The 13,060-nt window shown below is 35.5% G+C and overlaps 2 protein-coding genes across 2 annotated transcripts; both read right to left on the bottom strand.

The window, feature by feature from the left end:
* Positions 1–536: 536 nt before the first annotated feature.
* LOC120423081 (uncharacterized) lies at positions 537–1,488 on the bottom strand. The gene is made up of 3 exons (XM_039586756.2): positions 1,121–1,488; positions 754–1,058; positions 537–668 (listed from the first exon to the last, which is right to left on the bottom strand). Exons 1-2 carry the CDS (start codon positions 1,213–1,215, stop codon positions 755–757), a joined length of 399 nt encoding a protein of 132 aa, XP_039442690.1. The 5' UTR covers positions 1,216–1,488; the 3' UTR covers positions 537–668; position 754.
* Positions 1,489–9,353: 7,865 nt separating this feature from the next.
* Positions 9,354–10,622, bottom strand: LOC128093120 (uncharacterized). Its single transcript, XM_052708864.1, has one exon. It carries the CDS (start codon positions 10,498–10,500, stop codon positions 10,045–10,047), a length of 456 nt encoding a protein of 151 aa, XP_052564824.1. The 5' UTR covers positions 10,501–10,622; the 3' UTR covers positions 9,354–10,044.
* Positions 10,623–13,060: the final 2,438 nt, after the last annotated feature.

Raw genomic sequence — 13,060 nt, 5'->3', positions numbered from 1 at the left:
GTGAAACTACTTTTGTTCTCACAGAAAAAAAAATCGTGGTAATATTACATCTGGGAAGGGGTACATCTTTTATGTCAGAAAAAAGGTTTAATTTTACCTCATATTATGCATAAAATTACCTCGAAAAATATGTAAATTTACCACATATAATGATCAAATTTACCCTAGAAAATGTTGAAATTTACCGATGAATGGATAAAATTATATCTAAAAATGTGTAATTTGAGACAGATATCGAACTGTCACTACGCGGAATAAAAACAACATTAATTGTCAAAGCAATCATTTTATTTCGCTTTTTGCAATTTTTTTTTGGTTCACACATCAGTTTTTGTGTGGCCAGTTGCTTCGACGGTGTTCCTGAAGGAACCAAGGCCATTTGATGACGAGCAGGAAGGCGATTGAAGCTAGTGGAGCTTTCCAGATATTAACCATCGCGCTTACCCTTGGAATGCAGATTGGCGACAAATATTCCCTCCTGCAGATTACAAGCTCGGCCGGCATTTGCTCGTTGGAGCTGGCCGGGTTGACCGACGGCAGCCGCAGCAGCAACTCCGCAGGAAACCTACGCCATTTCGCACCTGGAGATGAAATCGGCTGGGGACTTGAGCAGCGGTTGGTTTAATCCGAATAGGCGAGGCTAAACTCTCGAGACCAACCTGTGTAATCTAGAAATAGATGAAAAACTTTGCTTTTATCTCACTCGGGTTTCAAATCCTGTCGAAATGACAGATCGTCTGTTCCGGCACTAACCTCATATTAGAAGGAACTGCTCAGAGTCAAGCAGCAGCGTGATGAGCCAACCACATAACCGCGGCTTCCTGTGCCATCGCCTGGGACCATTCAGAGCCGATCCGAGCGGTGTGTTCATCCGGAAGTACACAGGGGCCGAGTTCTGAGTTGCCGACGCACGGGCTCTCTTGTGCCACGGAACCAAATGCGGCCGGTGGTTGGCATGATGGTGCTGTTGTGCCTCCTCCTGCTTTTGATCATTCTTTATCTTGCTGTCGATCTCCGAGTTGCACATCCGGAAGGCACCGCCGTGGCCGTGAAGGAAACTATTGAATGGGAAAACATTGAAAACAACAAAACTAAACTAAAATTCTGACGAAAGACCTACCGAATAGAGAGCAAATGCGTCACTGTTGGTGCTGCTGGAGGTACGCTGTGGGGATGCCGCTGATTGCCAGGCCACACTGGAGGGGGGGATTCCATTTGCACCTGGCACAACCAATCTCAATCTCTTCCTCGCCTAACGTTAGTTCCCTCACGTCCCTGAATGACTCGGCTTGCGCCAACAGCAGCCAGCCAACGGATCTGGATTCTCTTCCAGAAGTGACGGGTGGCGGCGGCTGCGGAACCGGAACGACGGTAGCGATAAACTAATGCGGGCGTGAAAAAAACACAGTTAACATCGCGCAGGGACCGGCTCCGGAATCTCCAAAGGTGCTTGCCAACATCACTCCACTCCGAATGAATTGGTCCACTCCACAATGAAAACAAATATATTTGACAGTTGTAATGTTATCAGAAGTAGGTTTTCGAACTCGATGCTCGAAAACTGTTGAGTGCAATATTGCATCAAAGTTGACGTAAAATTAAACCTACTTTCGAAATTTTACCACTTTTCTGGTGTAAAAAGTGTTTGAAAAAATTTCGCACTGCCATTTGTCATAAAAAGATGTAAAATTAAACATTCTTTTTTTCAACCTTCCATTTTACACCTTCCATTTTTAAACAATTTTTTGCTGTGTAGTTGGCAGAACATTCGAAAAACGCTGCCAGTCGAGGGTTAAGCTTAAAAATTCACCATTTTATTCGATGCCAAAATCTCACCGCGCGCTATATTTTGGGACTTATTTATGATTTTATTATAGTGATTCTTGGCTGACGGGAGCTGGGGGAGATTCTTCGACCTGAAGGAAGTCGCGTTAGTGCCGAGATTTGCTCAAATTAGATGCTGAATTATTCATGCTGGGCACACTGCCAACGGCGCGAAGGAAAAAGAGCTGGTTAGTTGTTCTGGTATAATTCTCGTTTTTAGTGTTTTTAACGACGAGGACGCCAACTGGTCATTTTTCATGGCGCGATAAGAAATTTTCTGGGGGATTTTTTTGGCATGAATCATGTTTTGAAGTGTTGAGCGGTAGATTTTACGATTATTTTGGGGCACGCAAGAAAGTCCTGAATTTTACAACCTTATTCTCTTACTTAAGTAAACTTCAACGATTACATTTCTTTCAAACAATTCAATCGTAACTCATGTTACCTAACACGCTTCTCCAACTCACTCTGCCTTAAGCTGCCTTTTATTTCCGACTATAATCAGCCTCATTTCTTTGAAGTTTGCTTCAACTGGAAAAATTTAAATCCTCCCAAAAACCCCGTATCGACAATTTCCAACTCGGAAACGACATGCGCGCGCCGCGCTTCGTTTCCGTTACATAAACCTGGTGACGAGGAGGAGGGGTGGGGAAGTTATTGACTTTTTTCCACCCGGTGGTTCCGTACCGTTACCGCCAGTAAGCCAAGAGTAAAGCTGATTATCCACTAATCCTCCACTAATTATACAGCCAACCAGTGAAAGAACCACGATGGCGGTGACGATGACGAGGTTGAACTAGGTCGTCGATGGCCAGGTGGTAGCAACCTTGCCAAAAGTGTGTTTTGTTTTCAAAAAATTTTGTTTCGATTGAAGTACTAGAAGTTCTGATCATCACAACGATTTTTTTTCAGCATTTCATTTTCCATTCTTGCATCTGAGTGTGAATCAATAAAATAAAGTTAAACGGTGTTCTTCAAATTTATTTGTATTCAGTTGAATTTGTTTTGAATTGAATTAGAAAATTTCTGTAAAGCGCAATAAAATTCAATTGAATTCTATAAAAGCTTGTTAAGGCTCGTCAGATTTAGTAAAAGTAAAAAAAAGTTGTCGTAAGAAACAAGTTAATTATTTTAACACAGTTCATGAAATCCGAGTATTTTTAGCCAGTTATAAAAAATCAAAATTGGTAGACATAAATAAAAATACAGTCCAGATTCGATTATCTAAAGTTTCGATTATCCAAAGGTTTTTAAAAACTTTGGGTAATCTCATCACGAAAAAAAAACTTTTTGTTTTCCAACATCACAATCCAGTAAAGCGACGACATATAATTCCATTTCTGTTTTGGATAGACAATTTTCTACAATTTCTTTACCATTTTTTTGTTGCTTGGCAATTTGTGTGATTAAAAGATAATTAAAATTTCAGTGTAGCCATTTTGTCCTGAAAAACCCTTTTCAAATTATAGATTTTCGAAAATATCTTAGTTTTTATGTAGGTATTTGTATGGAGGATTCGATAAAGAGTCGATTGAGGACGGTGGGGTAGCGCGCTTGCCTTGCAGGATTATTCGTGTTTCGAGCGTCCTTCTTTAAAGTAACTGCTGTTTTTTTCGTGCTTTGATTAAGATTACGATAATTATTTCGTGATTTTAAAAGCCCTTCCTATATCAGCGTTGATCAGAAGGCACGGCGTTGGGTGAATTGTGCAATTATTTATCGAACAATGTGTAAATTTTCTATACAATTGTTTATCGAAAGTCACGCTGACATAATGAATCGTCGAGTTAATAGTTGCGCAAAAATCTATCTATTTGATATTAAAATAACTGTGTGAGAGTGTTATTCTGTGTTAATCAGAAAACCTCCCCATATCATTGTAGCTTGGGAGGCATCAAAAATCTAATACCTTATCCTACTAACTCAAAAAATAACAATCCTGTGATGCTTGAAGGAGATGCTGTGTATTTAACGGTCTCATGCGGTGTCAACAGGAATATAGCGAAAAGCTGTGTGCTTGATTAGTCTGAAACTATCGGACTAACATTCCTCACTTTCGTTGAACTGCAGGCTTCTTGGGAGGGCGCCGGTATTGACTAATAAAGTAGGGATCTTCAGAGGTTAAACAGTGAACGGATGGTTGGCTCCCACTGATCATTTTTGATTCATAGTTTAACTTCAGCTGATCTGTCAATAATGTCAATAACGGAGTTGGCAGTCAACCATGCTCATGCTCATGCAATGCTCAATTTTATGGAGGTTTCGATAAAATTTGCTAAATATTTAAAACTCTGCACCTTGAAAACTGACTTTCTAATCGATTCGGTGTCTTGAGCAAAGTTGTTGATGATGTTTAGAATATTTTAGAAAAAAATAATTACAATCAAAACATTTTCTCTTTTTGTTAAATTCTTACACACAAAAAAAGCGTTATATTTTTTTGTACAATGTTATACACCACAAAAAATACTTGATCGAAAATTTCTAGAGCATATGCCTTAAGAGACTCTAAATTACAATATTTGACCTCCAATCAATAGTTTCTGAACCAAATTTACCAGATTTCTAGCTTTCTTTGAAATTACCCCAAAATCAAGACTATAAAATACTTTTGTTTGTTCAATTTGTCATGAAAAAACAGCAACAGAATGGAAGGTGCTGTATCCTATCCCTCGCCTAGACCAGACCAAAATCCATGATAAAGCTGACAGACCAAATCTGTCAGACCAAGACTGTCAGAACAAAGAGCAAAAAGTAAACAATCTTGTTCTTCGACGTAGGTGCACACAAATGAACAAAAGAAAATTTGAAAAAGATTTTATTTTTCCAATTCAATGACTGGGTTTGGAATGCAAAATTGAATGGACGTCAGAAAATGATTAAACAGTGCGGCGTCCTGTACACCGACAATTAAATAAGCAGTTAAAAGCCTTATTCTTCCACTTGAATTTTTGATCGCGTTTTCGGTATACACCTGAAAAATCTTGAAATTATTTATACGGATTTGTGATTCCTCTCGTTCCATCATTTCCTTGTGTATTACCCATCACGGTCCCAATTTTTGACATTTTGAAACATTTTGGGATCTTGTTGGGATCAATCACATTGTAGAGAACAGTAACCTGAATTTTTCCTTAAAAAAAATATTGTTTTTGGTTTAATACAAGCTGAGATATGTTCAATTTCGTGAACTAAAAAGGGAATTTCTCCATTTTTTTGTCTTGTTGACATCTTAAATTTATTTATATGTTATGTAAAATTTACCGAGGAATCCGATAAAAAATTTGTTAAACCTAGGCTTTTTGGTCTAGACACCCAAGCCTAAACAAGTTCAGATCGGTTGAAACGGCTCGTAGTTATGATTTTTTTTTTTCAAGTGTGTTTTTAATTTTTACATTTCTTCTAGATGACGAAAAATGCTATCATCGCAAGTTGGTCAAAAATCAATTGGCTAGAAAAAAAATCATGGCATTTGAAAAACGTTAAAATATACATTTTTACTTTATTCGATGTAAAATTGAATCTGCAATTTAAAAGTACTTCACATAAAGTTTTTAAATAAGTCAAAAAAAGAAGTTAAGCTTTGTCTAACGTTTTTCAATCACAATGATTTTTTCAACACTGTCAAATGGGGTTTAACCAACTTAAATGAGAATTTTCTAAAAGAGTTTATCCATGAACCACGGAGAACCTTTTTTTGATATTCCAGACCCCAAAAGGTTATTTGCGCAATTCATTTTTTTGTGTGAAGGGTCCAATAGAGCAATTCCAGCTCAAATCAGATTTTTTCTGGTACTTTTGTACCCGACCCTCTCCGATTTCAATGAAACTTTGTAGACATGTTATCCTAGGCCTATATAAGCCGTTTTTGTGTATATGGAGCCTATAGTTCTCGAAAATAACATTTGAGAAGGGCGTAAGATATTTAAATATTTTTGTATTTTGTAATTTAAAAATTACTGTATCTCGAAGCCGTTGCGTCGTATCAAAAAATGGTCAAAGACAAACTTTAATATCCTGGTTTCTACCACACTGAAAAAAAAAATATTCTATTTTCAGTCATAAGCAATGTAATTAAGCTTATATCTGTAAGCCCTTACATCCAATTGAAATGCTGTCTAAGGCATGCAAACTTATGGGAAATTGGACGAGCTTTCCGGTAAAAATATTCACGAGACTGAAAAACCAAGTCTGTCATATAGAAATTGCTTAAAATCACCAAAAAACCGCTTTTTCAACATTTTTATTTTTAAAACCGCTGTATCTTCCCAAGGATTGGACATAGGACAATGGTCAATATGGAGACTTTTATGTAAAATTGTCTGGAAAATCGATTCCCACTACCGGTTTTCAAAAATTTTGAAGTTTAGTCCACTTTTCAAAAAAACAGTTTTAGTAAATGATTTTTGTATTTTTTTAGGAGCGACATACCATCCTGCATTTTTCTTCAGTCTTTTGGTAACATTTGAGGCTATCTCCTCAAGAATTTTGAACGAAAAAAAATCGTGACATCACCTTTAAATTTAAGTTTTAGACTTAAAAATCAAAAAATCTCATAGATGTGGCCTGTATTTTTGTTTCAGTGCATTTTTTTTTCAGAAAGCCCGTCCAATTTCCTATAAGTTTGTCTTTGACCATTTTTTGATATGACGCAACGGCTTCGAGATACAGTAATTTTTAAATTACAAAATACAAAAACATTTAAATACCTTACGCCCTTCTCAAATGTTATTTTCGAGTACTATAGGCTCCATATACACAAAAACGGCTTATATAGGCCTAGGATAACATGTCTACAAAGATTCATTGAAATCGGAGAGGGTCGGGTACAAAAGTACCAGAAAAAATCCTTATTTGAGCTGGAATTGCTCAATAAAAAAAATTGAAGAATTTTTAAAAAGGTTGCCAATAGTCTTATAGAAAAATGTAAAAAATGCTCTTCAAAAACACTGACTTTCCTGCGGAATGTTTTGAAACTACCTTATTATAAATTGGTTTGGGCGTCCAATTTTCCTTGCTTTTGAATTTCCCGGGAATCGGCAAAAATATTTTTAAAATCCCTAGAATTTTAAAATGGTCATAAAAACCATTTGTCTAAACATTTGTTTACATTTAAAAGGTTGAAATGAAAGTTGACTACCATTAACAGCATTAAATTTGATAATCGGTTTATTAATTTGATTGCTATGTTTCCGTTTACATGGAATCAATCAAAAATATCAAAATTTTAAGCTCAAATATGTCCTCGACAGCTGTCCCAATATTTTACATTTGTTTTTACCTAAAGGCAAATGAGAAAATTTAAAAATTATTTCATGTTAAAATAATACCTACCCAGTCTTTTAAATATAACCAAAATAAACATAGAATAGAACAAGGTATTTTGCGGATTGAACACTACAATTTCAAACATTTTCTTAAATAAGCCGAATCCATGCAGATATATGCCCTATGAAAAATGAAATACTTAATAAATTGTATCGCTTATTAAGTATCCAATTGCAGATTGGGCTGTGAAAATAAGCCCAATCTAAATTTCAAAACCAAAATAATATTTTTTTCAATTTCGAGAAAACCGAGACAAGTTATTTGTAAAAATCCTGGAATTCAGTAATTCTCGGTTTTGGAAATTTTCCGGGAATTCTGTCCAGGGAAATCCCGGGACAGACGCACTTGCTTTTCTTGAAAGGCTTTTAGTTGCATTCAGGCGCAATCAGTTACAAACAGAAAGCTTATGAAATTTTGAATACAAAGAGACGAGTGTTTCTTCGTCTTTGTGTATTCACAGTAATGCATTCTGTTAAAACGCTCAACCAAACCAAATTATTGAAATTGGTTTGGTGAGGAAGGAATCAATCATAGATATTCATTGATTCATAGATCCTTGTTCTATCGAGACTTTTTTTTTGAGATTTTGGTAAGTTTCTTTGATCTAATAAATTGATATCAAAATCGTAAAGCAAAAATACACAATTCAACCAAGCTGTCACCTCTTCGCTGTACCGTAGGCCCCAGGATTTTATTATTAGAAATTCAAATTTTTACCCTCCACGCCCGCTCCACAAAGTGGTCACACGCACCAAATCTGGCCCTGGGGCTGGGGAGAGACGGCCACGGAACAACCGGGAGCCAACATAAAATAAACACGAAATTGTGATAAGCAACGGGAAAATTGCTTTCTCAGCAGACAAAACATGATACGCCACTTTTTGGAGTGTGCGGCGGAAAAAGCGACCTGGAAAGCTTTTCCGATTGCGTACCAGTGTGCGTGTGAAGAGGGTGGGGAGAGAGGGTGCCTTTCGGTTCGTTACGTGTGCGATGGCCTTGCGAACATTTGCCACGTGGTGGGGCACGTAAAAATAACAATCTTAATGAGCAAATGCAAATAGCCGTGCGCGTCCGTGTAACGGAACTAAGTGGACATGCTCGAGGGGGGGATCGTAGTGGGTGGTTATTATTACAGGAATGTTTGGTCAACATGGATATTTTCATTATTTTTACGGGAAGATAAGATATTGCAAGTGGAATTACATGTTTATGCAAAAACATTGAATCAAGGTTGAACATCGTAAGGCTTCCTAATTGCTATCCTAATTTGACAGGATTTAGTTTTGCTTACTTTTTTTACTTTGACTGACTTAGATGAGCTTAGGAAAGCTCATATTGCTTGCAACTTTGACTAGTACATATAATTCGTTAGGAATTTTCCATAAACAATATTTTTAAAAATCATTTTATAATTAATTTTGAATTTACCCAAAGTATCTAACTGACTCTAACTTTATTCGCAACTACTGATTTGTCCCAATTAAGTCACAACTAGATACATTCTCACGACATAATTAAACACTCCGCACAGAGGCGCTCCTCCGCTCATTAATTCGCCAAACATACTCATTACATCGCAATGCTTCCACTTAGTGACGTTCGTTGGCGGCTGTCATCGTCGGTCCGCAAAACTTAATTTGTTCCACCAGGCTCTCCCCGGAATGGCTATTACCATAAAACATGAATTTCGCCGAAATTTGACTTTGAAAACACACACCGAATGCTCAGCGAAGACTTGTCCTAGAAACCAGGTCAGATGGAACCTTGGAGCACTGAAAAAAAATGTTATAAATAATGTTGAAAAAAAAATGTTAATTCAATTTGAGCAATAAAATATTATTTTGAAAATTAAAAACCAGAATATTTTTTTGTTTTCAAACTTCAAAATTTCAGTCAGTTAGAAGGACCAGCCAGGCCAAATCCTTGTATCAGAGCGGTTGCCTGATTCGGGCTGATGGCCGGGTGGATAAACGCCACTTGTGCGATTTGCATAATTACATAATCAACGACACCGCGCGATAATTTATGCATGAAGCATAATCTCCGGCGTGTACATCTCGCGTCGCCACTGTTCACTAAAAAAAAGCTCCAGAGAGGGAGAGAGCTTTTGCTCCGATGGCAGATCGAAAAAAAACGAAAACGGGTTTGGGTCCAAAAAGTGCTGATGTTCAAAGTCCACTTTGTCTGGATGTATGTTAGTGTAATGCTTAAGGGACCGAACACAAAGGAACGATTTGTGGATTCAGATAATTATTTCGCCAAAGTTGGATCAGCGAGCGATGACAGCGAGAGATTGGGACGATCCTTCCAGTGTATCCTCCCCAATTTGAGACTGGATTGATCCTTGGGAAAAAAGGTCCTAATTGAAATACAACTGACAGCTAAGGGAGGAGCTTGGTCCGGTTTTAGGTAAGGAGGCTTCATTAGTAAGGAGTCCAGATGAGAAGTTCTCTGAAAAATGAAAATTAGTAAATAAATCATCAAAAGAATTTAACTTCTATTTTTGATGCTGTCTTGTTTAAAATTTTGTTATAAATTCTACCGTCGTGAGATTCTCAGCACCAAGAAGTGTCGGTCTCTATCGCGTGTTTACTCACACGGAACAAAAACCGGTTTGCGGAATCGCAAACTTTGCTTCCGATTTGCTCTACCAATCGCAAACCTCCGTTTACACCCGTCAGCAGGAAGCATTGCTTCCAATATCGCAAACGGCGATTTTCGATATCGCAAACGTAACGCCGTAACGCATGCCTGCCAAAAGTACGCAGCACGCAGCCACTACAATATTTTCTGTTTTGAATTGACCGTTGCTTTTCAAATTTTGGATGGAAATAAGAAGAACAAGAAAAGGTTTCAATGTTTTTATTTATTTATTCAAAATTCAAAACAAAATCAAAGCAATTGTTTGAGTGGTTTACTACGGAATTTTGGGTTATTCTGATCTAGTTGTCCTGGATGTCCGCGGGGCAGCAGGTTACTGCTGGGCGTCGGTGCCGCCGTTAGCATGTTACTCGGCGTCGGGGCCACCCGGATAGAGGTGCTGAGACCGGTGCAGCGTGCTCGGGTCGTCGATCTGGCTGATTTCCAGCGTCGCGCAACGAGCTGGCACGTCCCTTGAGCGGATTCGCGTACCGCCAGAAGCCCTGGAGGTTGACCGCCGACCTTAACCTCGAGAATCGACTTGAGCGGAGTGGCCTCCACTAGAAGACCGTCCGCCTGGAACAAGTTCCCAGAATCTCCGCCAGCAGTCGGATCTGTGAAGGTGTTTGCCGAACTCACGGTGCAACTGCGAGCCGTACGAAAGCCGACTGCGAAAGAGAACACCAAATTAAATTTCAATATTATCATTCCTCGACTTTTCTAGAACTAAAAAAACTCTGAAATTCGAAAAATTTTATTGTAAAAACGGAATCGGGCCTAAAAATTCTCAAAATTTCTTAAAAATTATCAAAAATTCTTAAAAAGTCTCAAAAATTCTCTAAAATCCTCTAAATTTTTCTAAAAATCTCTCAAATTATATAAAATACTCTTAAATTCTCTTAAAATTCTCTAAAATTCTCTAAAATTCTCTTAAAATTCTCTAAAATTCTCTAAAATTCTCTAAAATTCTCTAAAATTTTCTAAAATTCTCTAAAATTTTCCGAAATTCTCTAAAATATTCAAAATTTTTCTAATATTCTCAAAAATTCTCAAAAAACTTCAAAAATTCTCAAAAATTATCAAAAATTCTTATAAATTCTCTAAAATTCTCCTTAATTCTCCTAAAATTCTCCAAAATTCTCTAAAATTCTCTAGATTTCTCTAAATTTTTCTAAAATTCTCTAAAATTCTCTAAAATTCTCTAAAATTCTCTAAAATTCTCTAAAATTCTCTAAAATTCTCTAAAATTCTCTAAAAATCTCTGAAATTTTCAAAAATTCTATAAAGTTCGCTAAAATTCTCTAAAATTCTCAAAAATTCTCTAAAACTCTCTAAAATTTTCTAAAATTCTCAAAAATTCTCAAAAATAAACAAAAATTGTTAAAAATTCTCTAAATTTCTCTAAAATTATCAAAAATTCTCTAAATTCTCTAAAATTCTCAAGAAACATCTAAAATTTTCTAAAATTCTCAAAAAATCTAAAATATTATCAAAAATTATCAAAAATTATCAAAAATTCTCTAAAATTCTCCGAAATTCTCTAAAATATCTAAAAATTCTCTAAAATTCTCAAATAACTTCTAAAATTCTCAAAAATTCTTAAAAATTATCAAAAATTCTTAAAAATTCTTAAAAATTCTTAAAAATTCTAAAAATTTCTCTAAAATTCTCTAAATTTCTGTTAAATTCTCTAAAATTCTCTAAAACCTTCTAAAATTTTCTAAAACTCTAAAAAAACTTAAAAATTCTCAAAATTATCAAAAATTCTTAAATTTCTCAAAAATTCTCTAAAATTCTCAAAAAATATCAAAAAATCTTTAAAAATTTCAAAAATTCTCTAAAATTCTCTAAAATTCTCTAAAATTCTCAAATATTCTCAAAAATTCTCAAAAATTCTCAAAAATTCTCAAAAATTCTCAAAAATTCTCTAAAATTCTCAAAAATTCTCTAAAATTCTCTAAAATTCTCTAAAATTCTCTAAAATTCTCTTAAATTCTCTTAAATTCTCTAAAATTCTCTGAAATTCTCTTACAATTCTCTAAAAATCTCTAAAATTCTCTTAAATTCTAAAAAAATCTCTAAAATTCTCTTAATATCTCTAAAATTCTCTATTATTTCATAATTCTCTATAATTCTAAAATTCTAAAATTCTAAAATTCTAAAATTCTAAAATTCTAAAATTCTAAAATTCTAAAATTCTAAAATTCTAAAATTCTAAAATTCTAAAATTCTAAAGTTCTAAAATTCTAAAATTCTAAAATGGGTAATTCTCCGCCAACTCACACAGCAGTTGCCCCGACCCCTCTTCGATTTGCGTGAAACTTTGTCCTAAGGGGTAACTTTTGTCCCTGATCACGAATCCGAGGTCCGTTTTTTGATATCTCGTGACGGAGGGGCGGTACGACCCCTTCCATTTTTGCACATGCGAAAAAAGAGGTGTTTTTCAATAATTTGCAGCCTGAAACGGTGATGAGATAGAAATTTGGTGTCAAAGGGACTTTTATGTAAAATTAGACGCCCGATTTGATGGCGTACTCAGAATTCCGAAAAAACGTATTTTTCATCGAAAAAAACACTAAAAAAGTTTTAAAAATTCTCCCATTTTCCGTTACTCAACTGTAAAAAATTTTGGAACATGTCATTTTATGGGAAATTTAATGTACTTTTCGAATCTACATTGTCCCAGAAGGGTCATTTTTTCATTTAGAACAAAATTTTTCATTTTAAAATTTCGTGTTTTTTCTAACTTTGCAGGGTTATTTTTTAGAGTGTAACAGTGTTCTACAAAGTTGTAGAGCAGACAATTACAAAAATTTTGATATATATACATAAGGGGTTTGCTTATAAACATCACAAGTTATCACGATTTTACGAAAAAAAGTTTTAAAAAAGTTGGTCGTCATCGATCATGGCCGTTCATGGTCACCCGCGACAGACACGGACGACGAAACAAAGAGAAACGCAAAAAGTAACTTTTTCAAAACTTTTTTTCGTAAAATCGCGATAACTTGTGATGTTTATAAGCAAACCCCTTATGTCTATATATCAAAATTTTTGTAATTGTCTGTTCTACAACTTTGTAGAACATTGTTACACTCTAAAAAATAACCCTGCAAAGTTAGAAAAAACACGAAATTTTAAAATGAAAAATTTTGTTCTAAATGAAAAAATGACCCTTCTGGGACAATGTAGATTCGAAAAGTACATTAAATTTCCCATAAAATGACATGTTCCAAAATTTTTTACAGTCGAGTAACGGAAAATGGGA

The sequence above is a fragment of the Culex pipiens genome, chromosome 2 (assembly GCF_016801865.2).
Source record: "Culex pipiens pallens isolate TS chromosome 2, TS_CPP_V2, whole genome shotgun sequence".
NCBI lineage: Eukaryota > Metazoa > Arthropoda > Insecta > Diptera > Culicidae > Culex > Culex pipiens.
This window is presented reverse-complemented; position numbering and strand designations above follow the sequence as displayed.

Coding starts and splice junctions, on each gene's coding strand:
- LOC120423081 (XM_039586756.2), bottom strand. CDS start 1,215: ATGGAATCCCCCCCTCCAGTGTGGCCTGGCAATCAGCGGCATCCCCAC. Junction 1,059..1,120: donor ACGCATTTGCTCTCTATTCG/GTAGGTCTTTCG, acceptor CCCATTCAATAG/TTTCCTTCACGGCCACGGCG.
- LOC128093120 (XM_052708864.1), bottom strand. CDS start 10,500: ATGATAATATTGAAATTTAATTTGGTGTTCTCTTTCGCAGTCGGCTTT.